This window comes from Halichoerus grypus, chromosome 9 (assembly GCF_964656455.1).
Source record: "Halichoerus grypus chromosome 9, mHalGry1.hap1.1, whole genome shotgun sequence".
Classification (NCBI taxonomy): Eukaryota; Metazoa; Chordata; class Mammalia; order Carnivora; family Phocidae; genus Halichoerus; species Halichoerus grypus.
The window spans coordinates 123486011-123512718 of record NC_135720.1 but is presented as its reverse complement, the minus strand read 5'-3'; the positions used below and the strand labels follow the sequence as shown (position 1 = coordinate 123512718).

Sequence of the window (26708 nt, the reverse complement as noted above, 5' to 3'; positions counted from 1 at the left end):
GCCCTACACTGCGCTCCGTGCTCAGTGCGGAGTCTGCCTGAGATTCTTTCCATTTCCCTCTCCCTTTGCCCCTCCCCCTGCTGACGGGCACGCGCATGCGCATTCTCTCTCGCTCGCTCTCAAATATATAAATAAATAAAATCTTTTTTAAAAAAATAAATAAAGTCAGTGGATTAAATATACAAGTGAAGCCAAGCCCCCACGCTTGTCTGGCACCACATCGTTATGTCAGACAATTACCCTCGTACCAGGGGTGTCTTCACAATCCAACCTAGAGTTTGGTCCCACTATGGGGATATGAGCCCTCTAAGACTCACTCTCATGACAACTTAAATTCCTGGACAAGTACAAACACACAAAAAAGTAATAGGGCACTATGAAAAGTAAATAGACCAATTTTGATATAAAGTCAAAACTTCAAAAAACGTCCTACATAGAATGAATTTCATGTTTGTTTGTTTCTCCCATGTTTTTGCCCCAAAGGTGGGCCCCAGTTGCAGAGCTGCACAGCATCATGGGCAGCTGAAACTCGAAGAGAAACCTGTCCTTCTGTATGCAGGGAAAGGCTTCTGTGAGCTGGAGTGGAGAAAGCCCAGAAGGGGATGCCCTCATTCCACCTACACAAGCATCAGCCTAACCCCTGAGCTACATAGGCACAGCACACACCGTAGCCAGCATAGCAAAAGCTAAGAAAATTGAACGAAGATTTGAACCATTCACACAAGTTGCAGACTAACTGCTGAAGCACACGTGTGCAGGAAGGACACAGATCAGCAGTGCGAAGACTTATACTGAGATCTGAATCACTGCCCATAGGAAGCAAGTCAGAACTAAGGCTAAACCTCACCAGGTGACCATCTACTAAAATAAACTATCAATAGTTATCACAGGATTGAAACAGGACAGAGTAGGGGCACCTGGGTGGCTCAGTCGTTAAGCGTCTGCCTTCGGCTCAGGTCATGATCCCAGGGTCCTGGGATCGAGCACCGCATCGGGCTCCCCGCTCCGCGGGAAGCCTGCTTCTCCCTCTCCCACTCCCCCTGCTTGTGTTCCTGCTCTCACTGTGTCTCTCTCTGTCAAATAAATAAACAAAATCTTTAAAAAAAAAAAAAAGAAAAAACAGGACAGAGTACACACAATTGACCATTCACAAGGCCCAGCATCCAATCCAGAGTTATTTGACAAAGAACCAGGAAAATGTGATCAATTCTAAACAGAATTCATTCTTGATGTGACCCAGATGTTGAAACTATCAGACAGATATTTTAAAGCAATTATTATAACTATGATCCATGAGGTAAAGAAAAACACAATTGATAGGAATGAAAATTCAGGAATTCTCAGCAGAGAAATAGGAACCAATAAATTTAAAAAACAAAAATTTTAAAACTAAAAAATAATAATAATAATCTGAAATTAAAAAAATATATTTTGATGCCCAAGGCAGCTGAGTGGAAGTGATACAGGAACATGAACATGGGTCAATAGAAATTATCTAGTATGAAAAACAGCAAAAGATAGAAAAAAGTGAGCAGAGTCTTAGGATCTTCTGGGATAAAATCAAAAGATCTAACATGGGTATAATTTGAGTTCTAGAAGGGTCAGAGGAAGAGATTGACGCAGAAAAGTTATCTGAAGAAATAATGACCAGAAACTTCACAAAATAGGTAAAAAGCATAAATTCATAGATTCAAGCTCAGTGAAACTGAAAACACATAAACTCCAAGGAAACCACAACTAGATGCCTCAAAATCAAACTGCTGAAAACCAAAGGTAAAGAAAAAAATCCTGAAAGTAGCTAAAGAAAGATAATACATTATATAGAGGTGAATACTGACTGAATTCTGCATTTCTCTACAGAAGCTGTAGAGGCAGAAGACAATGGAACAACATCTTTAAACTGCTGAGGAAAAAGATACGTCAATCCAGAATTCTATTCTCAATAAAAATATCCTTCACGTTAAGGGGTAAATAAAGACCTTCTCAGATAACGGAGCACTAAGAAATTCATCACCAACACACATGTTCTATAAGACATGCTAAGGGAAGTTTTCCATACCAAAGGTAAAAAAATACCAGAAGGAAACATGCATCCTCAGGAATGAAGGAAGAGCAAGACAAATTGCAAATAGCTAGGTAAATAGAATAGAAAACTATAATCTCTTACGTTCTTTCAAATGCATATGACTTTTGAGGCACCTGGGTGGCTCACTGGGTTAAGAGACTGCCTTCAGCTCAGGTCATGATCCTGGAGTCCCGGGATCAAGTCCCACATCGGGCCCCCTGCTTGGCGGGGAATCTGCTTCTCCCTCTGACCCTCCCCCCTCTCATGCTCTTTCTCTCTCATTCTCTCTCTCTCAAATAAATAAAATCTTTAAAAAAAATTAAAAATAAAATAAAATGCATATGACTTTTTAAAGCAAAAAATCTAACACTGGTGAGGTGTTCAATGTAGGTAGACATAACACATGTACCATAACAACATGAAGGTGACTGAAAGCAGAGGGTAAGGCTAGAATGCATATTTTAACATAAATAAAACAGACTTCAAGAAAAAGTGAAGTACCAGAGATAAAGATGGTATTTCATAATGATAAAAGGGGCAATTCGTTCAGAAGACATAAAAGTTATAAAAGCATATACGTCTAATGACATAGCTTCAAAACACATAAAGAAAAATTGATAGAATAAAAGAGCAAATAGACAAATCCATACTCATGGTAGAAATGTTAACATTCTTTTCTGGGAAACTGATAGAACACTAAGACCAAAAAAAAAAAAAATCAGTAAACATAAAAGAGCTGAACACTATTCAATTACATTGATCTATTTGACATTTATAGAACATTCCACTCATAGGTTTCTTCTCAAAGGAAATGGAAACATATAGGCACACCAAGACTCTTATACAAATATTCATCATAGCAGCTTTATTTGTAATAGCCAAAAGTGGGAACAACCTAAATGTCCATCAACAAGTGAATGGATAATCAGATTGGGGTATACAATAAAATAATACTCAAAACAAAAAGGAATGAATGATGCATACAACGTTGATCAATACGCACAACAACATGGATTAATCTCAAAATCACTATGCTCAGGGAAAGAAGCAAAATATAAAGAATACATACAGTATGATTCCACTTATATAAAACTCTGGAATATCCAAACTAATCTATAATGACAGAGGTAGATCAGTGGTTGCCCAGCGACAGGTTGGAGGGAAGGACAGATTATCAAAAGAGCACAAGGCCACTTTGGTTGCTGATGGAAATGTTTATTATCCTGATGGTGGCGATGGTATCATGGGTATATACATATGTCAAGAATGGATCAAACTGTATAGTTTAAATATTCATAGTTCGTTATACTTCTCTTATACCCCAATAAAATTGGGAAAAATATTCAACTTAAAGACAGGGTTTTCAAAGCAAGGTCTGATCATTCACAGGAATTATCTAGGGTATTTGTTTAAAATGCACATCTCGTCCTCATTCCAGACCTACAGAACCTGATGCGAACAGACATTTTAAGTAGACTCTCCAGGTGATTACCAGGCATATACGGAGAACCATTGCTTAAGGCCCAGTTCAAATACCACCTCCTCTCTGACACCTGCACTGATGTAACTGATGGACAGAGTTCCCTCTTCACAGCTCCCAGAACCCCATCTCACGAATGGCACGTACGTTACCATGCTCTAATTATATAGTCTCATCTTCCCTACTACACTCGACGTTTTATAGGGAAATGTCACATCTTACGGTTTTTGGGTCTTCCTCTTTGGCTAGCACAGTGCCTTACACACAAAAGATGCTGAGCAGCTGAATGGCAAGTCGGCTTGTATATAATAATATGCCTGGTATAGGCACACATCTTGGTTGATGCCATCTCAAAGTTCACCAAGAGATCAATAACAGTGAATGTCACAAGTGTGTGCAGAGCCTGCAGAGATCGGCCACCAATGAGAGTAAACAGCCTGGAAACAGATTTTCACTCACATAGGAAAATTAGCATTAGGCATGCCACCCAGACATCCAAGCAAAGTGCAGAAAGTACACAACTCCTTGCAAACAGGCACCTAACTTATCCAGGACATACATTTCAAATACCCGTATTTCCAGCATTCCATCCTGAATGTAGTAACCAGAACAAGGCCTTGGTAAAATCTTCTCCAATCTTTCCATCCTCCCCATTCTGCCCGCTGTACCTCTGTTACAAATACTTACCACACGGTATTGTACTCACTTATCTGCACGTCTTTGTATACTGTGCTATTCCCAAAGGCAAAGACAAGGCTTATTTCGCTTTTCTACAGCCTTAGAAGGAATTCAAGAAAAATGTGACAGACAAATGAACAACAACAAAGAATGACTATTAAAACTGGAAACTGTTCATATACATATTTACAAGGTTTTTCCCAAAAGAGTCCACTTTTAAATTTGAACAAAAGGTAAGGAAAGAGATTCCATTTTTTAAAAGCTATTTTCCACTACAGGGCTTTTTCTATCCCCTGGCCTATGTGCAATCTTCTAAATTTCACAGGGGCTCAATAAATGGTAAATATCTTTCTGGCACGATCACGGCCTACTGTCACCCCTGGTGATGGTTTGAGATGTTTGTGCTCCATATATTAGCTGAAAAGACATTAGCAGCCTGAGTCAGCTCAACGGGAAATAAGAGTGTAGTGTTCGGGGACGTGACTCAGTCCTGCCCTCAAAACATCTCCTCCAGGAAAAAACAATCAAATCATCATGACAACAGTAACCACCCACATCACAATTACTAAATCTAAGAAGTCTGAAAGGAAGGGTGAAGACACTATAAATTAAAGAAGAAGAAATAAAGTAAAATTCTATAAGCCATGTGGAAGAGCCTTATCTTATTCCAGGAAAAAAAAAAAACTACATCAATGCCATAGTCAACTTAAATGTGTAATAAAGTGTTTTCGCTGACTACTCATATTAGCAATCTTATTTCAGTCTTTTAATTAAATGCCTTCTGGGGCGCCTGGATGGCTCAGTCGTTAAGCGTCTGCCTTTGGCTCAGGTCATGATCCCAGGGTCCTGGAATGGAGCCCCGCATCGGGCTCCCTGCTCAACGGGAAGCCTGCTTCTCCCTCTCCCACTGCCCCTGCTTGTGTTCCCTCTCTCGCTGTGTCTCTCCCTGTCAAATAAATAAATAAAATCTTTAAAAAAAAAAAAATTAAATGCCTTCTATCACAGGCGATAACACACATGATGGTCGGGCCCTTCTATAGGAGTAACGAATAAAACAGAACAAAGAGAGCTCTGTTTGCTGTCGTTTGTTTCATTTGGTTTCATTTCTTCATTGTGTGTTGGACACAATCATTTAATTGAAATGGATTTCTAGCCACTTCAAAATCACACAATTTACTACCTGGGTACAGCACAGCATGGTTCCTTTCTTGCTCTGTAAATGGGGATGACACCAGCATCTACATCGGAGCCTTGTTCTCAAAGCTAAACGGAAGAAAGCTTCTAGAGCCTTCAGTGAGGTGCTGGCCCACAGGAAGGGCTCAAGCGTGGCAACTAGTATCACGGTCCCATCACGGCTTCTTTGGTTTCCAGTTACCTCAGCACTTACCTGCACTTCTATGAGACCTTTAAAGAAGGAGATCTACAGCCACCAATTTCAGTGTTTCTTGGAAGTTCTATTTTTTTTTTTTTTAAGTAGGCTCCATGCCCAGCGTGGAGCCCAACGCAGGGCTTGAACTCAAGACCCTGAGATCAAGACCTGAGCTGAGATCAGGAATCAGATGCTTAACCCACTGAACCACCCAGCGGCCCCTGGAAGTTCCATTTTACCAGGCAGGGGAGGGGAGGGGGAGATGGGAGGGAAGAAAATGTCGGAGAAGAGATGGAAGGAAAGGCAAAACAGAACTAGAAGGATGAGGCGTGCAGTCTGCCTTTCTCAAGGCCACAGGAACTCAGAAAACAGAAAATTAGCTGTTCTTACAAATAATGCCTGTGCTTAGTGATTGCCAGGCACACATTTAAAAAATTTTTAACTCCAGATGTCAAAACACATCCCAGTCTGAGAACACAGAGCAGAACTCTGTCACAATAACTTCAAGTAGCAAAGCCCACACAGAATTTCTTTTACAAAATCATCTCTTCCTCCTTTTCTTGTCTCCCTCTCTTGCAAGATATTTAATTTAAATTTTATCTGTACAATTTCCCACCAACTTAAAGCATATTCTATCACGAGTGTGAACCTCTCGAACTTATCTGCATCTTAGATGCCCTAGTTTGGTTCTGTTTAATTTTTTTTTTCTTTCACTTTGTCATTTCCTTCAAGAATACTTGACATGGCTAACTGTATAACAGCAGTCTCATTAATGAGCAATAATGACCTGGGAACCTTTTTCAGATAACTGTATTTGGCCAATTACTGTATGAATAAACACCATAAAAACCCATCAAGGATACTGGAAAAGATACAAGGAAGCACAATTCCTAGTGACAACTGATATGTAAGCTGATCATCCCGACCGGCTTGCTCAATTCTGGCCCCTGACAACACACACTCCTGGGGGGAAGCCTGGGATTCCTTAAACTCTTCTAAGAAGCAAAACAAAACAAACAAAAACACCACAGAAGTATTTGGAACTAGCTCCTACTCAGGAAGAGATTAAATCCTACATGATTGCTTCCAATATTTTGTGTTTTCTACTAGGATGTATATATGCCTATTAGGCTGATTGTCCTGTTGTCTCTTACTATATATTAATTTTCTTTTTCCTTCTAAAATCACTCAAACCAGAATCACAGATACTAAGATGACTAAGATCAAAGAGGTAATCGAGTTCCAGTTAGTTAGAAATCATTCCTGTGATAGGCAGGACAGCCTCTGTTTAAATATTTTCTTTTTAAGGGGACTCTCTGTTGATAAATGGCTCTAACCATTGGGGAAAAAAATTAAAAACAACATCAGCGATTAATTTTAGCCCAAATTTACTGTGTGCCAGACCCTGTGCTAACAGGCATGTTACATGTATCACCTCAATTAATCCTCATAATGAAACTTTGAGGGAGGTATCATTGCATCCATTTTAACTATGAGAAAGACTCACAGGGGTTAAGCCACTTGCCCAAAGACACACAGCTGTCAACTGACAGAAAACCTAAGACAGATACCCAGGCCCAAGCCTCACAACTTTTATTCACAGCCCCTAATAATGCGACCTCTCTGTCCCTCTTCTCTAGGTCAGATCTTCAAATATGTGAAAACCATCCAAGAAGCATCTGGCACTGCCCTACGCTTTCCCCCAGGCTTCCTTGGCAGAATGGAGAGGAATCTGTGAGCTGAGTCCAGGCTCCTGCAGACAGAGGTTACCTATGAGGAAGAGGGGAAAGCCAGGCCTCCGGTCTCACAAATCTTGCACTTCCCTGCACCTCATCTCTTCTGTCTCACTCCAACCTTCATCTCCAACCCCATGACTTTACCCGCGGTCTCTCCACATTTCTTAGTCACCCAGAGGGCCTGCTCTTCTCCATTCTGCTGCACGAGGCCCTGTGCCCAATCCTGAACCAGAGCCACTGCCCTCCAAGGCCAGAGAGCAAATGTCCTACTATGGGAAGTGGGGAGGGACTCAGGGCAATCCACACCAGCTCCCCTCCCCTTACTGCTTGCACAGTGAGCTCCTGCTCAAACACCCAATCCTGACCGCCTTCCCAGGGAGGATTTATACTCTGAAAGAATATTTTTTAATTACATTCAGATAGTGATTTTAAAAAAAAAAAAGCTCTGAAATTAAGTTCAGAAATACTCATTTTTATTAAGCAATGGTCCTGCAGAGAAGAGCTGTAAAGATCTTTCTCAAGTACCTGTGGATACAGGTAGGATTTAATGAGGCCTCATTTTCCCACTTAACCTCAGTCAGGTGGCGCTGGCAACAGTGAGGGCAGCAAACCACACAACTTTACAGGCCTGAGTATTCTTATATTGTATTTTGTTGTATTTTCAGAAATATCTTGAGTTTGGGGCACTATTATAATGAAATAAGAACAAAAAAGGATTATACATTGGCCTTGTTCTTAAATAGTTTGGAAGACAAACTGCACTCAGGTGATGCGTCAAATGCCTATGGGCAATTGCAAAGCAACATATCAACAAATTTGAAATTAAGAAGTACAAGTCCAACACTTAAATGTTAACAAGGAAAATTTCCAAACACAAGAAGTCTTTACAAAATTAGATGTGAGAAATTAAGTTCTTCCAGAGTTAAGTGTCAGAGATAAGTCTGGAGGGCAACAGGAGGAAAGAAAGATGGTGAGGCGATCCCCACACGGGTATGTAAATGCATATGAAAATGAGTATGCAAACGAAGTTAAAGAAGAAAGTCTTTTTTAAGAGAGCCTATAAATAAAACGTTGGATTCTTTTCTACCTGAATTTACCAGTTGCTGTTCCATCACCCCGCAGCCAAGCACTTCTAGCCATTCTCCATGGAAGTTGATCTCCATCTCAAAGGAAGGATGAGTAAAAGGAAAGTAGCAGTCTACCCATCTAATGTCCAGTCCTGAAAAGATGCCAAATAAAAACAGATAATGTTAAAAGGCAGTCTATCCTTCCTTATGATCAAGCTTGCCCTTCCGCTAATGACAACAATTACGACATTCTGAGTAAAATAAATAGCAAACAAACTCATTTGCAACATGTTAGGGGGAGGCAATAAATCTTAAAACTTGTGAAAAACTGGGCATGTCTTTTTCAATATGAAAAACACTTTGTGCAGCTCCAGGACCCTCTAAAACCAAATCAGTCACTTGTCAAATCCCTGCAAACACCTGGCAGAAGGAAAAAATTAGGTAAGATCATGGGAAAGCTGGTGATTCTGTTAGTTCTATAAGTGAAAATGATATCTTTTCAGAGTTAAAGAAAAAGGAGTTTTGCTATATATGCTGCAAACTTACTTATCAACAATATGACCAATATAGGATAAACTAACCAACTTTTACTTCTGTAAGTATATATATTTTTTTAATTAAGTTTATAAGAACAAATAAAAAACTAAGATCAACTAAATGTAAGCAAAACATCTAGAAAGTCAAATTTTTTTCTACAGAGGAATGACAAATATTCACACATCTAAACAAACAAGTAAATGCTAGAATGAATTTCTCAATAAGCAATCTTGAACATGGCACTCATAAACAATATTACTATTAATTAACAAAGGAAAAGACTAATGAATTAAAAACAATTAAAGCCTGCAAAGAGCAGACGTTACTAACAGCAGAAAAAGCAGATGCGAAGGTCACGTGGTAGCTAGATACCCACCATGAGGAACACAGAAAAGTGGGCAGCTGACGAATCATCTATGGTCTCCTGCCCTGGCTCCCCTCACTTTGTGTAATGATCTTTCTCTTCTTTAAGCAAACGCTCCTGATTCCATTTCTCCATGGTAACATGACCTCCTACGAACTGAAAATACTGTCTTTTCTCACCCAAGACTATCTGCATTTTAAACCTTGTGGGAATCAGAATGTGAAATGAAAAAAATAATAATAACAAAAATTGCTTCCATTTATTGAGGACTCTGTCAGCCCACCTCACAGGGAAAAAGATGAATAGATAGCTCAAGTGTAGAGGCACAGAGCTAGCAGATGACTAGGCCAAACCCAGGTCGGCCCGACTCCAAAACTCCCGCTCTTGACAATTAAAATATAATTCCTGCCCATCAAAAGAAGATATTTCAAGAATCAAAAAGCACATGAGAACAGGGGCACCTAGGTGGCTCAGTAGGTAAGCATCTGCCTTCGGCTCGGGTCATGATCCCAGGGTCCTGGGATCGAGCCCCACGTCCGGCTCCCTGCTCGGCGGGAAGCCTGCTTCTCCTTTTCCCACTCCCCCTGCTTGTGTTCCCTCTCTCGCTGTCAATCTCTGTCAAAAAATAAATAAAATCTTTAAAAAAAAAAAAAGCACATGAGAACAGAATTATGAAACATGGGGACCTTCCCTATGCCCCAGATGACAAAGGACAAGGTAGGCTTTTCTTTCATTGTTCTAAGAACATTTTAGTTGCCTTATTTTCCTACTTACCTGCTGTCTATAGCAAGTGACAACTGATTTCTGTTACACCAGTAATACCCTATTTCCCCCTCTTGTTATACATGTGCTGTAACAAAGGTTACACTGAACATAAAATACAGTGCACAATTTGACAAACATTAACATGTATACATCCATGAAACTGTCACCACGATCGATATAATGAATATATGCATCAACCCCAAAAGTTTCCAAGTGCCCTTTAGTAACCCTACCCACCTGTCTGTTGCCCCCACCTCTTCTCCTCATCCCCACATCCCCAGGCAACTGCAGATCTCCTTTCTGTCCCTACAAAGGAGTTTGCATTTTCTAGAATTTTATAACAATGCAATCATACAGCATGTACTTTTTTTTCGGTATGGCTTCTTTCACTCAGCAGAATGATTTTACGATTCACCCATGATTCACATATCATTAGTGTCTTATTTTTTTTTTAAAGATTTTATTTATTTATTTAAGAGACAGCAAGGCTTGCGCTCAAGAGAGAGCACGAGCGGGGGGGGGGGGGGTGTGGACAGAGGGAGAGGAAGAAGGAGGCTCCCCGCTAATAGGGAGCCCCATGTAGGGCTCAGTTCCAGGACCCTGAGATCATGACCTGAGCCAAAGGCAGATGCTTAACCGACTGAGCCACCCAGGTGCCCCTAGTTCCTTCCTTCTTATTACTGAATAGATTTCGCCAACAGCTCTTCTTTTTTTTTTTTTTTTAAATGTTTTATTTATTTATTCATGAGAGTCAGAGAGAGAGAGAGAGAGAGAGGCAGAGGCAGAGGGAGAAGCAGGCTCCCCGCCTAGCAGGGAGCCCGATGCGGGACTCGATCCCAGGACCCCGGGATCATGACCTGAGCCAAAGGCAGACGCTTAACCATCTGAGCCACCCAGGCGCCCCGCCAACAGCTCTTCTAATGGGGGGTGAAAAAGCTGGTCCTGTTGCAGGCCATTGGAGAAGTGTCTTAGGTCCCCTGAGTAGTTCTGACTTTTCTGTACAGAAGCCACTACATGCAGAGCAGGTGCTTATTTGCCACTATGTTCTGAGAAGAAGGTATCAGTACACCTGCGTGTTTGTCCATCTTTGGGACCAACAATCCCCTACCATATTTTTATTAAAAAGCTGCAGAGGCAGTCCTGCTGGTAAACAGAAATGTGTGAAGCACTGGGATATATAACTGAGTGCTGACGGACTGGCAGATAAAGCATTTTTATCATTCTTTTTTGTAACTCCTGCCAGATAAGCACAAATCACTAGCGAAAACAATTTAGAAAAACCAATTTTGTTTACATGGCTTGGATCAAATTCTACCAAAAGCAAGATGAGTACTCAGCGTTAACAGGAGGATTCCATCATGACATAATTAAACATCACCTGGAACAGAGTTAGGTGAGGTCTACACAAATTAATTTTTCTTGCATATCCTTATTTTATTCCTTTGGACAAGCTAAATGCATACAATTTAGGGTTGTTGTTGTTGTTGTTTTAGGATTTTATTTATTTATTTGAGAGAGAGGCAGACAGAGATAGCAACAGAGATAGTGAGAGAGAGCACAAGCAGGGAGGAGACAGAGAAGCAGGCTCCCCGCTGAGCAGGGAGACTGATCCCAGGACTGAGATCATGACCTGAGCCGAAGGCAGATGCTTAACCAACTGAGCCACCCAGGCACCCCACATAGAATTTAGTTTACATAGCTTTATATCTCACACCTGTAAAACCTTAAGTCCCTACCCCAAGGAGAAAGATTATTTCAGATATTACTAAGCCCTGAAAATAATCACGTGTTGATTATAAAGTAATTCTATTATCAATTTGTATTAAGCTCACACTAAATCCCTACTGCATGAAGTCTATGGGAAGTAAGGCCTGCATAGGGACAGGACTCTCTCCACACACCCATCTGCGCTGCTGGTGTGACCGTGTCAAGAGAGCACAAGGACTGAACTGGAAGGTGATGTAAGGATCTCACCCCTTCTCTGGGAAGCTTTTTTTACCGAAGGGTTTTGGCCACTTCTAGAAGTAGGAAAAACGGTAACTTTGGAATAACATGTTTTTAATGTTGCATAAATTCTTAAGATCAAATGTCCATATATTGGTTGCATCAACCCTTGCTGTTTTTTGGTTTCAGACCTCAGTCACCCTGGCCCTGGGTTTCTTCTTGCTCAAGTGCCCCCACAGGCATCTGTCAGGAACAAGGAAAGTGACTGCAGAATACGTGAAGATGATTAGTATTACTCACTTGTGGAGCAGAACCCATTAATAATAATATCACAGAAACTAAGAAAACACAGATTGGCAAAAGTTACATCCAATGCATCTAGAACATTTGTAATCCTCTTCACCTCCTTGGATCCTTTGTTAAAAGTTTCCTTTTTAAATCTACATGACCTTGCAAAGAATGCAAAGTCCATACACCATTTATCCTCTTTGTTCCACTTCTTTAAAGACTTCAGTTCTTCAATTCTGCTTCCTTCACAACAACAGGCAAGAGCCCAAATCTATGAAATCCCAGTTTGGGGAAGCCTGTAGCTCTACTTCAAACATAAATGGTCCTTATTTGAAAGTAAATTCTATTAGTTAATGTGTAATTTTTGCCAAAACACCATATTTTCTATATTTTCTAACAATTTAAATTCCAGTTACATTGACACATTAACAGTAATTCTTTTAAATCACTAGTAGTGGAATCATTTATTGAATACTTTTTTTTTTTAAGATTTTATTTATTTGTCAGAGAGAGAGCACAAGCAGGGGGAGTGACAGGCAGGGGGAGAGGGAGACTCACTGCTGAGCAAGGAGCTTGATGGGGACTTGATCCTAGGATCCTGGGATCATGACCTGCTGAAGGCAGACGCTTAACCGACTGAACCACCCAGGCATCCCTTATTTAATACTTTTATGTAACACCCAAAATACGCTTTCTTCATGTTTTGTCCCCATAACCTCAAAACTATAGTAAGGATTAATATATTGGGTTTAAAAAGCAACTTGACATACAGCTTATATTAAAAGATGTGATACTGAATAGCCAGCTAAAAACTTAGTATGGCTTAATTCACATGCCATGTACCAGGAGTCAGTAAAAAAATCCACTAAAAACTATATATTTTGTGTTACATATTAATAGAGGAAAATTTTTTGAAAACATGTCCAAATCATATAGATTCATTATGCATTAGACCAATCTCATATTGGGATGATAGAGGGAAATTAAATGCACAGGTGTTATATATCTAATGGAAAATAATGCCAAAGTTTTTTCTTTTGTTCTTTCTTCACTTGGTTGGTTGGTTGGTTGGCTTGGACGGAATGATTTACTAAACCATATTTATAAATGAAGCTCAGAGCTTTTTAAAAATTGCCTTAGAACTCTGCGAGACTATAGCAACTGTCAAAAATTATACACCTTAATTTTTAGCTGAGAGCCAAGTAGAAGAAAGAACACCTGAGAGTAAACCAAACCTGATTCGCGTCTCAGATTTCGACCTTTTTGCTGTGAAACAGTGAGCAGGTTAATTAACCTCTCTGAGACTGATGTTTCTCCCTGCTGTGTACAATGCTGGCTATCTCACCGGGGTCTGGAGTAAAGAACCTATGGGAGGAGTCCAGGTTTTCTCAAAGGCAGAGATCCTCTTTGGCAATGTGGGCACTCACTCTGCTTTCTCTCCTAAATGAGGATGCTGATTTTGTCCAAGAATGAAGAGAGCACAAAGTCAATTGGGACCTCAGATATGATTAGTGAAAATTCCTTCATAATAATGCTGTGAGCTCAAATGGGAGAGGGGTTGCTAGAAGTCTAATTCTCTCAACTCTGGTGAGGTATTACCTGCCCCTACTGGCCGCAGGGAACCAGGGGCATGGGAAAGGCAGCACTGAATCTCATCTGCTTTGTACACCAGCCTCACAACGGCTGGATCCTTGGAAAACCAATGGGGGACACAATGAAGGGGGGCTGTGTGGAGGTCTCCTCCCACCAATCCCTGTCTCCTATGCGATGCTGCAGTGTTTAACCACCCTCACATACTGTAAATATTAAACAGGTGTCACTCCTTCTCACCCCCCCAACCCACCTTCATCACAGATCTCATATAATACATTTAATTGTCCTGACTTACTGGCTCACTAAGGGATTCGTCCTGTTTCCCATACCCCTTATATTTAAAGATGAGACTTTGCTATCAGAACCACCTCCCAGAGGTGTGAGAATGTAGATTTTAAAAGGTTGATGGCCCAAACTAGAACATGTACCAGTGATTTTATATATCTTCCCAAAGTTTCCCTCCACTGAAGCAGATAATTTTTTAAATTGACTATATAAATATGCAATTAATAGGTGCTATTGGGCATTAATTTTTCAACAAGTTTTTCATTGGTTGGTAGCAGAGAAATAGAATGTAGTGCTCTGATATAGGGCTGCTCCTCACGCTTTCTGCACAGGATTTAGCATGCATCCAAGGAAAGAAAGCAAGGTGGGGAGAAAAAGAAAGAAAGGCTAAAAATAAATTCTTAGAAAAACTAAGATCATCCTAGATGACTACAGTCTCACTAGGGAAATTACCCGGCCATCACTGTCAAAGTTACTTGACAATTCCATCTTTTCTGCTTCTGCTTAATTGAATTAAGACCCACAGCCCTTTAAACTGAAAATACAGCAAGCAGCATACAGGCATTTTTTTTTTTTCCAGATTTCTCAATATCTCTCTATTCTAATGGCTTTCTTTAAAAAAATTATTTTGGGGCACCTGGGTGTCTCAGTCAGTTAAGCGTCCGACTCTTGATTTCAGCTCAGGTCATGATCTCAGGGTCGTGAGATCAAGTCCCGAGTCAGGCTCCCGAGGTGGGGGTGGCATCTGCTTAGGATTCTCTCTCTCCCTCTCCCTCTGCCCCTCGCCGCTCCTTCTCTAAAAAAAAAATGTAACAGGTATTGTGTTCACAGGGTTCAAAATCGAAATACTGTAAGAGGATACATTTTACTATATAATAGAGCATCAGTGGCATCACAAGGAACAAAACTTTTGTGACCATGTGAGCTGATGGATGCTAACTAAATTTATTGTGATCATTTCATAATATATACACATGCGAGGTCATTATGTTGTATCCCTTAAACTAATAAAACTTGTATGTCAATTATATCTCAATAAAACTGGGGGAAAATAGGGCATCAGTTAAGTGTCACTGCATCCCTGTCCCTGTCCTACCGCCTCCTCTTGGACCCTCCTCTTGGACCCCTGCTAGGGTTACCTTCTTATCACCAGATGTAAGCAAATACGAACATGTACGTCTATTTTTCCTCCTTTCTTATATAAAAGACAGCATTCTTGCACATTATTCTACACCATGCTTTATTCACTTAATGATATGTTCTGCAGGCCTCTCTACCTGAATACACACAGCACATACCGCCTCATTCCTTTCCTTACTCCTGCATAGTGTTCCAGCAAGTGGCTCTGCCACATTTATGTAAGAAGACCCTTATACTTGAATTATATCCATTATTCTGCTATGAGCAACAGTGCTCCAACAAACTACCATGCTGTTCAAAGAGGAAATGCTTGTATAGTTCTAATATTGTCCTCTGTAGGAGTTGTACCATTTTGCACTCCCATCAGCTCAATATTTTTCAAGGGGGCCAAGACCACACAACTAGTTAGTAAAAGAGTCAAATCCGAGCTCAGGTCCTGGCTGAACATTCAGGGTATCTGCTGGGTGCCAAGACAAGACCACCCAGGTTGACCTCCGTGGGCAGCTCCCACGTAGCCAATGCAGAAGCTGAGCACCACGGATAAGACTCCCAGGTTCCTGCTGAGTCCCTCGCCCTTGCTGTCTGTTTGCACCTCCTGTCTCTCCCCCAGCAAACGAGAAGAGTATCCTCTGGACTGAGTAACCACATGGCTGGCAGTAATGAGGGAGAGGAAGCACAAGTAAGGCTTGAGGCAGCCATGTGGGAATATGAATGTTGACTCCATTTCCAAAGCCCACCCCACAAGCAGCATGAAGTCATTCACAACTTACAGTGAATTCCCCATGTAGGGCCTTGGAAACCTGGCAATGCCATCACAGTGACCCTTCAGCACACCAACCCTATGTGTCTACACAGCCACATACCCTTTAGTCCAGGACCACAGACTGCTAAGTGGAATAAAATCATTCCAACTACACAATTAATGTGAAACATTACCTTTTCCCTCTCAGAGAGGGAAAGAGGGTAATAAAATTCTCGGTGTGGGACCTCCACAGCACACAGGACAAGACAGAAGCTATTAGCACTATTTCAGCCACAATGACTCCCTCTGCTAAGACATTCCCAACGTAATAGCAGAAAACAAAAAACCTAGCATTTTCTATCACCAACACTGATAGTGTAACTGATCACACAGCTATTATCACAGTCTTCTACTTGGTGGAAAGACCTGTGTGGTGAAGTGTTGTTCCAGGCTCTTGCCCTGGACAAGGGACACGGGAATCCTTTTGATTAGGGCTTAGATCTGGAAATGATATTATCATCTCTCCACCTCACAATGGGTTGAAAATGGAGTATAGCACAATTTAATGTGCCCTCCTTCCAAACCTGGGCATGGGGTCAGAGGCACAAGGATAAGTGACTGTTCTCTGGCTATGTAGGGAGCAGAGAGGACAGCTTAACAGCAACCTGGCCTGGGGTGAGCCACAGCCACAGGCCCTTTGGTCCTCGATCTTCCTCACCAACCATTCCCAAAGGATGGTACACAGACAAACCTTCTAGACAGAAGGCTCACACTCCACCCTCTACAAATCTGATCAAAGAGACATGGGTAGATGGGTCATAGCGTAAGGAAAGAGCGATCCTAGATCTAGGATCAAATCCCAGCTCCACCATTTTAGCCAAGCAAGTTCCTTACCCTCCTTCACTGCCTCCATTTTGCTTAAAATAAGAATACTTAACTCACAGAGTTTTGGTGACAATTCAGTAAGGAAAAGTATGTAAAGAACCTAAACGCCAAATGGGTGATTTTTGAATTGAATGTCACTGAAAGTCAGGCCATAATCTAAAATATCTTTCACTTTTATAAAAATATGAAAAAAAATAAGCATTTCTAAATTGCATTCCTAAGGTAATCAACATGTGCTGTTCATTTCCTGTGACGCTGTGCTGAATCCCTTGCATGTCTTCTCTAATCTTTACACTGGTATAAGGCTGGCATAAACACTGCTCAGGAACCACCATTATTCTCATTTTATAGAAGAAAGAATGGTGGTCACAACAGCTTACATACCTAAGTTTACACAGTAAATGCCATGATCAGAATTCAAATCCAGATGTCAGACAATAAGCCCTATGCTGCCCTCCACTGGAGCAGACAACGAAAACTACACTAACTTGGTTTTCCATGCAAAGTGGCCCTACAAGACCAAATGACACCATCAGACTCCTTGTTTTTCCAACACATTAACAACAGGTATGATAAAAAGGAAAAAACCAAAAAGGTATAATCTACATTCAGTACTTCCATAGGCTAGAAACAGAACAGAAATGCAAAACCGTGAGAGAGGAGAAAGCACAGTGCTGCTGGGCTCGGGGTCCACATTCAGGAAAGGAGCCAGGAGCCTGCCTTCAGAAGGATAATGTACTACTGGCTCGGGATCTGAGGGAGGCTAAAAGCTTAGAGTCAGATGCTGGAATGGAATAAGCTTCATGCTCGTAAAAGAAGAGTGACAAAAACTCGCCAAATACAGCCTGGGGCAGGAGCTCTGAAGAGCTGTAGGCTCAGAGATCCAAGCCATAGGTGTTGGATCTGCCATCCCCTAAATCAGAGCTAGTTAGATCATCTGACAGATCTTTCTAAGTCCATTCTGGATTTCAGGCCCAGAGAACTACATGGAACCAACTGCAAAGTCACATAAGGGAGAAATAAGCAAAGCAGGAGAGGACAAGAGGGAGGAAAACAGAGAAAAGGAGAAAAACAAAAGCAAAAATCCTCCACTGAACAGGAATCTGCAAACCAAAATTCCAAAGTACATGAATAAATCTAATGCTAAGTAAGCCAGCCAACAAAACCAACCATCAAACATGAATTTACTCCAGATGAGATTAATTTTCTAAAACAACCTGATACTTTAGGGGTGCCTGGCTGGCTCAGTTGGTTGAGTATCCGACTCTCGGTTTTGGCTCAAGTCTCGTGATCTCAGGGTCCTGAGACTGAGCCCCATGGTGGGCTCTGTACTCAACAGGGAGTCTGCTTAGAATTCCCTCTGCCCCTTCCCCACCCCGAAATAAATACACAAATCTTTAAAAAAAAACAACAAAAAACCTGATATTTTAAAATAAGTATGTTTCCAATATCCCAAGAGATAAAGCACAATTCACTGATTTTTCCTAAAAAAAAAAAATCATAAGGCAATCTTTTTGAAAACCAGATCTAAAACAATGCAACTTTAAGATTTTAGCCATCTCCCTATCAAACTCTGCTTTGAGAAGGAAAACCCCAGCCCCCAGTTTCAAAGAATTCCTCTTACAAACATTAAGCATCATCAAAAAAGAAGCCAAAGAAAAATAAAAAGAGTAAGTGATAAGAGGTGTAAGAAAAATAAGAAAAGGTATATTTCTTTTTTTTCTTATTTTACAGTACTCTACTTACGATTTTTCGACTTTACAATGGAGTGAAAGTGATACGCATTCAGTAGAAACCGTACTTCTAATTTTGAATTTTGATCTTTTCCTAGGCTCTTGTGCTGCTGCAAGCTGCTACTCCCAGTCAGCCACGCGATCACAAGGGTAACAACTGATACACTTCCAACCATTCTATATGCATACAACCATTCTGTTTTTCACTTTCAGTGCAGTATTCAACAAATTACATGAGATACTCAAGACTTTTTTATTATCAGATAGGTTTTGTGCTAGATGATTTTGCCCAACTGTAGGCTAATGTAAGTGTTCTGAGCACATGTAAGGTAGGCTAGGCTGAACTATGATGTTTGGCAGGTTAGGTGTATTAAATGCATATTCTACTGAGGATATTTTCAACTTACAATGGGTTTATCAGGACATAACCCCATCATAAGTCGAGGAAGATCCACATCTAAAAAAAGGAGTAGTCAAAGTGTCAAATGAAAAAGAAAGACTTCCATGTCTGGACAACGTGGAAAAATGAACCAGTTTTACCCTTCCATGTGAAAAACTAAAACAAAAAAAATGCCACATGAGACATTGGACATCCAGGTAACCAAGGGCACTGATCCCTGGGAGGTGAGTCCTAACACTGCCCCAACAGAGAACACAGAAAGAGCCCAGAAGTCTTCCCAAGTTGAAGAGACAGAGCTGGGAGTCTGGACAAGTCAGGGTTAACTAGAATTCGTAGGACAGAGTGAAGGAGAGAAGAGGACTGTATAGACAGAGAACCCTGAAGACCTGCCAAAAAAAAAAAAAACACAAAAAATCCTTTAGTATTCAATTGAATACTGTCAGTGCTTGAACCTTCCCAAGGCCAGAGAACAAACAACACAAAAAGATTAGAGGGAATAATGCTGGGAGCTCACAAGGACCGAGAATATTGCCAGTTCCCAAAAGCCAAGCAGAAAACCTAATAATCAATGGGTTATCAGTTACAGTACTAAAACAGGTCTTACATTGGTTGTGGACTGAAACCCTACGCTGTCCTGTCTAACAAGACTTAAAAAAGAAGGGCCAAAAGGATTAAAGTATTTCTAAGTAATCCTGGAAAAAAACCTCAGGAATATTATGAGGAATACAAAAATACTGATAATATTACAAGGTAAAATTAACACTGCTTGGCATTCCACAGAAAAATTATCATGCAAAGAAGAAAAAAACTAAGTAGAGAAAAATAAGTAACAATTCATCAACAAATGACACAGACAATAGAAGTACTAGAAAAAAGACATTAAAATATGTATCATGATATTACTCAGTATGTTCAAAAAGTTAAAGGAAAGAAAATGTTATGTAGAGACAAAGAAGATATAAAAAAGACCCTAACTGAAACAAATGAATGGGATGAATAAGAAAGGAACACTGGCTGGAATTAACAGCAGATTAGACATTGCAAAAAAATAATTGGTAAACTTGAAGATACAGCAATGGAAACTATCCAAAAGGAAACACAGAAGGAGAAAAAAAGAAACAACACTGAAAGAAAAGTGAATAGAACACCAATGAATTGTGAAAAAGTTTCAAATAGCCAAATATAGATGTAATTGGAATCCCCAAAGGAATGAATTAATAGAGAAAATATATGAAGAAAAAATTTACCAAAATTTCTCAAATTTGATGAAAAATATAAACCCATCAATCCCAGCTCAATCAATGTCAGGCACACAAAAAAAAAAAAATCTAAAGAAAACTACACCTATACAAATCGTAACTAAATTGCTTAAATTCAATGACAAAAAATTTCAAAAACAGTCAAAGAGAAAAGACACATTATGTACAGAAGAACAAAGGCAAAAGCAAGAATGACAGCAGATTTCTAAAGAGAAACAATGTAAATGAAAAGAGACAGAAACAATATTTTTAAAGAACTAAAACAAAAAACCCGTCAATCTTGAATCCTTCACCCAATGAAAATAACACAAAAATAAAGACCACTGGACATAACTAGTTGGGTAAATATAGGACTTTTTTTCTTATTATTTAAATATCTTTAAAAGCTAACCAACTGTTCAAAACAAAAATAACCACAATGTATTTAGTAGTTGATAACACATATAAAAGTAAAGTTCATAACACCAATAGCATGAAGTCCAGAAAGGGAGAGATCAAAGTCTATTGCTGCAAGGTTCTTATACTGTACACGAGTAGTATATTATCACTTGAAGACGGACTATGATAACTTAAAGATATATACTACCAACCATAAAGCAATTGCTAGAATAACACAAAAAGTTATAGCTACTAAGCCAAACAAAGCAGATAAAACGAAATAGTAAAACCTCGACAATTAACCCAAAGGAAGAAAAGTTGAAAAACAAAAAAAAAAGAGAGAAAGAACCAAGAACAAATATGACAAACAAAACAAATAGCAAAATGATCATTTAAACTCAACCACAGTTCAGTTAGCTAAATAAATAAATAAAGTTTATTTTAATAAAAAAAAAAAAACTCAACCACATCAACATCCAAATAAACGCAAATCATCTCATTAAAACAACTTTGAACAAGAACAAAATTGAAAGACTTTAACTGACTTCAAGACCTATTATGAAACTACTGTATGTGCAATATTGCATCAAGATAGACAAATAACAGATGAATGGAACAGAATAGAGAGTCCAGAAATAGACCCAAATATATATAGTCAGTTGATTTTAGACAATGGTAGAAAGGCAAGTAAGTAGAGAAAGGATGGTCACTTCAACAAACTGTGCTAGAACAACTGGATATCCATATGCAAAAAAACTATAATTCGTAGCTCATAGCATATATAAATTTTTTCAAAATAATCACAAACCTAAAAATAAAACTGAAAACTATAAAACTTCTAGAAGAAGACAGAGTAGAAAAATCTTTATGACCTTGGGTTACAAAAGATTTCTTAGACATTACAACAAAAACATACTCCATAAAAGAAAAAGTGAATTAATTAAATTTCATCAAAATTAAGAACCTCTGCTCTTTGAGGGACACTGTTAAGGGAATGAAAAGATAAGGCACAGAATGGGGGGAAATATCTGTAAATCACATATCTGATAAAAGACTTGTCTCCAGAATACATAAAGAAGTTTTGAAAATCAATTTAAAAAATTTTAATAGGCAAAAGATTTGGTTGCTTCACCCAAGAATAGGTATATGGATGGCAAATAAACATATGATACTCTGCACCATTAGCCATTAAGGAAATGCAAATTAAAATCACAATCAGATACGACTATACACTTATTAGCTAAAATTAAAATGACTGACCATACCTACTATTGCCAAAGATGAGGAGCAACTTCTACTATTATACACTACTAACAGGAATGTAAAGTGGATCAACCACTTTGAAAAACAGTTTGACCGTCTCTTATAAACTTAAACATACATCTCCTATTCAGCCATTCCATTCCTACCTATTTATGCAGGAGAAATAAAAACATATGCCCATACAAAGACCTGAACACAAATATTTATAGCAGCTTTATTTGTAACTGCCAAAACCTAGAAACAACCCAAATGCCTATCCACCTGGATGGATAAACATATTGTGAGCTGTCCATATAATATAATACAACTCAGGAGTAAAAAGGAATGAAGTATTAATACACACTACAACATGGAAGCATCTCAAAATAATTATGCTCAGTGAAAAAAAGCCAGGCAAGAAAAGACTATATACTGTAGGATTCTATTTACAACAATCTAGGCAAACTAATCTAAAGTGACAGAAAGCAGATCACCCTAGTTACCCAAGGCATGGTGTGGTAAGGGAGCGTGGGCAGAAAAGGCGGTAAGGAGAGATAACAAAGGAAAAAAAGTAGAGAAGGAATTTCCCTCTCCCATAAATCTTAATGTTTTCCAGGTTGCCTGTATATCAATCACCTACAAGCAGAAACACTAAGTAATAGGTCAGTTCCTGGCACATTAGTCATCTTGATTACAGTATCCCTAAAATTATAAGTACTTTTTTCACTGTACCTCAAGGCCCAATAATTTTATTTCATTTACATAAAACACCAAACAACTTCAACTTCCTATTTCTCTAGAGTAGGGAACCTGTTCCCTAGCCCCTGCCCAACCATCACACAAGTGTGGACGTTTTTAGGCTCCTTAAAAATATTCCAGCTCAATTCAATTATAGCTATCTCAAACTTTCTCCCAAGAGGTTTCCTTGTACCAGTTCCTTTGGCCAGAAATGTCAACTCTAATACAAATTTTCTCCATTTACCAGACATCTAAAAAAAACTGTCTTAGGTCTCTCTACATCTAATTCCTAGGTGATGTCGTATTTCCCCTGAACACCCCTAGTGGATACAATGCAATGTACTTCATATCCCCATTTCATAGCTAGTGATCCCAAGGCTCATAGAAGTTGACCAGGTCAGCCAGTTTTTGTTTTTTTTTTTTTTAGATTTTTATTTATTTATTCATGAGAGAGAGGCAGAGGGAGAAGCAGGCTCCCCGCTGAGCAGGGAGCCCGATGCGGGACTCGATCCCAGGATCCTGGGATCATGACCTGAGCTGAAGGCAGATGCTTAACCATCTGAGCCACCCAGGCGCCCCAGGTCAGCCAGTTTTTATAAGTGCAGCCTGCCTGGACAACATCCAAGCCACAATGAGCACAGGAAACTCAACACTGGCCGAAGGCAACAAGAACCTTGCTACTTCACTTCCTAGGAGTACTCTAAGAAAGACAACCCTCTCCAAATCAGATACTAGACAGCCCGAACAAGCTGATTTAAAAATCATTAAAGTAACATGCTTAAAACTTTTTTAATTGGATTCAATTTTAGGAACAAAGTAGAACTAACAACTATAAACCCAATTATTATTCTCAATTACTTTCACTTAATTTATATTAACAAGTATTGGTAGATAGAAAAGAAAATGTGAAAAAGATATGGAAGATATGGGATCTTCAATACCATTACCAAATGACATTACTCTTGACCAGGACAACATTCACAATACAGAGCCCTAGAATGTTTCAGTTGGATGGGACCATATGTAGGCTGGATTGACAAGCAGGTTATTTTGGGGGTATCAACACCTATGGAGGAAGAAGGTGACAACAAGTTGGGGCAGAAGGAGAAGTCATTGAGCTGCAGTGAGGCCCAACAAAGCCTTAACCTCATCACAGCTCTGGAACTTAGCCAATCAAAACTGCCCCATAGTGGGATTGTGGTGTAGTGGCCTGGTAGTGTGGTGGCATGGTAGGGTGGTGGATCAAAATGCTGAGCCTTTATATTTCTGCCACAACCAGTCTTTAGATATGGGCAGCCCTGAGAAAGGCATGTCCTTGAGCAAGGAGGCAGCCCCCATTTGAGGCAATTCCCAAAGGAAATGACAGCTGGAGGCCATCTGTACTCCCATCAGCCAGGGTCCTTGGAGAGGATCCTGGGACATGCACCTCAATGACCATCACAGGTCTTTTTTATTTGAAACAAAGGTAAGAGACATGACTTGCCCCCGGCAACATATCTAGTCAACAGCAGAGGGTCACAGTCCATTTCTCCATCAGACTAGTTAATCTAAACTGTGCTATGAGGTCAATGCTTTCTAAATGGAAAGTCCAATGTTTAGCAAGACTGTGCAGAAGAAGGGCTGTAAATCCTGAAGGACAGAAAGTGAAACTAAAACGTTAGAAATCCTAAACCCCCACCTTAGTTGCTTTGAAAGAAACGATCAGCCAAATATGATACAAAATATTGGGGAAACAATTTAGAAACGTTAAAAATGACAGCAAATGCCACAAGCATGAAAACAGTCTAAAGGGTTATTTTATTTCTTTCTAATTCCAAACTGGTAACCTCTCTCAGCCTTAGGATGCTGGTGCAATTGAAATGTTAGCAGAAAATAATAAAACTGCTTTGGAGAGGCAGGGGAAAAAAAAACCCCGACACTAAAGCAGCTGTAATAACAACAAATTGCCACAAGGAAATAGTGTGTTCTGATAATTTTGCTTTTCGAGAACAAAGGAAGGTGATATTAATAACAACAACATCAAAAAAGTGGAAAGCAGGCTTAGACCATAAAAACAAATATAAAAAGAATTGCTGGATAATTCTTAGCCCTGCTGAGGCAGTTACTGCTCATCAACTAAGTAAAGAAAGACTGAATCTGAAGTTTTAAATGATCTTTGGTATTTAAAATGTAACTGCATATGATGTAGCAAATAGGGCTCTACCCCGAGCTAGCTATAGGAGTCAGGGTATGGGGAGAGTCACAAGGGAATGCCTAGGGAGATGCCCAGGTTTTTTGTTTTTGGTTTTTTTGACATCATGGCTTTTGTAGACCTCACAGTCTCTGAAATATTACTTAAATGATTACTTTCTATCTTTTCAAAAGAGCTAACCTCTAATCTGGGCTCGAAAGTCAGACCAATGGGCTAATAAAACCGGGCTCAAACACTTCCCGGCTGTGTGATCTTCACAGCACTGCATTTCTCCATGTGTAGGTTCCACAAAAAATAGAGATTATAATCATAGATGCAGGTCGAAACAAAAAGATCCGTGTGCAGACTTTGACACTGTTAATTATTATCTCTAGCACTGTCATTACCATAATTAAAGCTATTATTAATCTAAATGACACCCAGATTGTTTGTACCTGGACAGGTTTACCAAGGAATTTTTCAGAAACTAGCACCCCCGCCCCCCAAAAAAGAGTTAAATGATCCTCTGAAATGCCTGAAGAACACGGCACTTCTGTTCAGAGTGCAGAAGAAACAGCCAAGAGTCTTGAGGGAGTTGTTAAGATTCAGCGTGAACCGTGGGAGAGCGCACAGCACCTGTTTCTTAGGATACATACCTCCTTGCCCTTGTAGTTCATAAGATGGACCCGGGTTTGACTCACCTTCCCACCCTGCTTAGCATCCAACCCAAGAAGCATCTTAGCAGATGTTCTATACATGCAAACACACCTGGGGACAAGCTCACACACCCCTCCTGGCGACAGCTCCCTTGGCAATACATATGGCAAAGATACGCCGGGGTTAGGCGAAGATGTGTCTTTAAGGATTTTCAGGGTAATTGGCTACTGTGTGAATGGGGTTAAAAATAATCTCATGGCTGGAAGGAAAGAAAAAATAAAAGGCTTTTCTCACAGATAGACTTTAGTGCACTGAACAACACGTATTCTCCAAACTAGTTGGTTTTTTACTTCAACGCCATATTCCACAATTCTGCCAACTCAGTCTTACAAACAAAATGTGAACTTGAAGATTTATAAAATAGCGACTCTCATCTGTAATGAAACCTGAAACCTAAAAGTCTAGGCTAATAGCATTTTAAAAATAAAGCAAAAATAAAGCAAATAAAGCAAATTGTCTGAAATAGAGAGGCTGCAACTTCACTGCTCTTTCAAAAGTTAAGATTCTCAATTCTTGGCCATGAACATGCCCATCATGTAAGATAGGCAGAGAAATCATACACTGCAGAAATGTTCTCTTATAAGGAAAATTGCTACCGGGAAACTTTCACCTCAATGCATGATTTTGAATGCTATTCGAATACAAATATTAAAAATAATAACGTAAAGGAAATCCAGCACCAGATTCAGAGAAATAATCCCCTAGGCCCCTGGGAAGGTTTTATAATCTATACAAGGTCTAGAACATTGTTTTCTTTTTAAAATATTTGCTGGCGCTCAGAGAGGACGTGAAGCCACCATTGACACCCATCTGACCGCTGTGCTAGTGTGGTAGAAAGCCACATCTCAGCTCATGACACAAAATAAAGACAAATCAACTGTAACTATTGTTCTTTGATTGTATTGTATTTCTTCATAAGCTCCCTGTTTTTATTGCCGTGTCCTCATTTTTCTTCCCTTTATTTTTTTCATATTTACACATTTATTTACTATTTTCTCCTCACAAGGTACCTTTCACATATGTTACCTCATTTTATTCTCAGGGGAAACAAGTATTATTGCCTTGGCTTTTTAAAAGTTCTAAGAAAACTGAGGCTTAAAGCACTAATTGACCTGTTAAAGATTTCAAAGTGG

At 39.6% G+C, this 26708-nt stretch overlaps 1 protein-coding gene across 22 annotated transcripts in view; it reads right to left on the bottom strand.

The window, feature by feature from the left end:
- Window positions 1–26708, bottom strand: part of FARS2 (phenylalanyl-tRNA synthetase 2, mitochondrial) — a 548888-nt gene that overhangs the window by 327496 nt on the left and 194684 nt on the right. For 21 of the 22 annotated variants that reach the window (XM_078055666.1, XM_078055656.1, XM_078055649.1 and 18 more), the window contains one exon: window positions 8416–8547. The exons of the other annotated variant lie outside the window; for it this stretch is intronic. In XM_078055666.1, the coding sequence (XP_077911792.1) occupies window positions 8416–8547 (132 nt within the window). The remainder of the gene's footprint in view (window positions 1–8415; window positions 8548–26708) is intronic. 22 annotated transcript variants of the gene reach the window in all.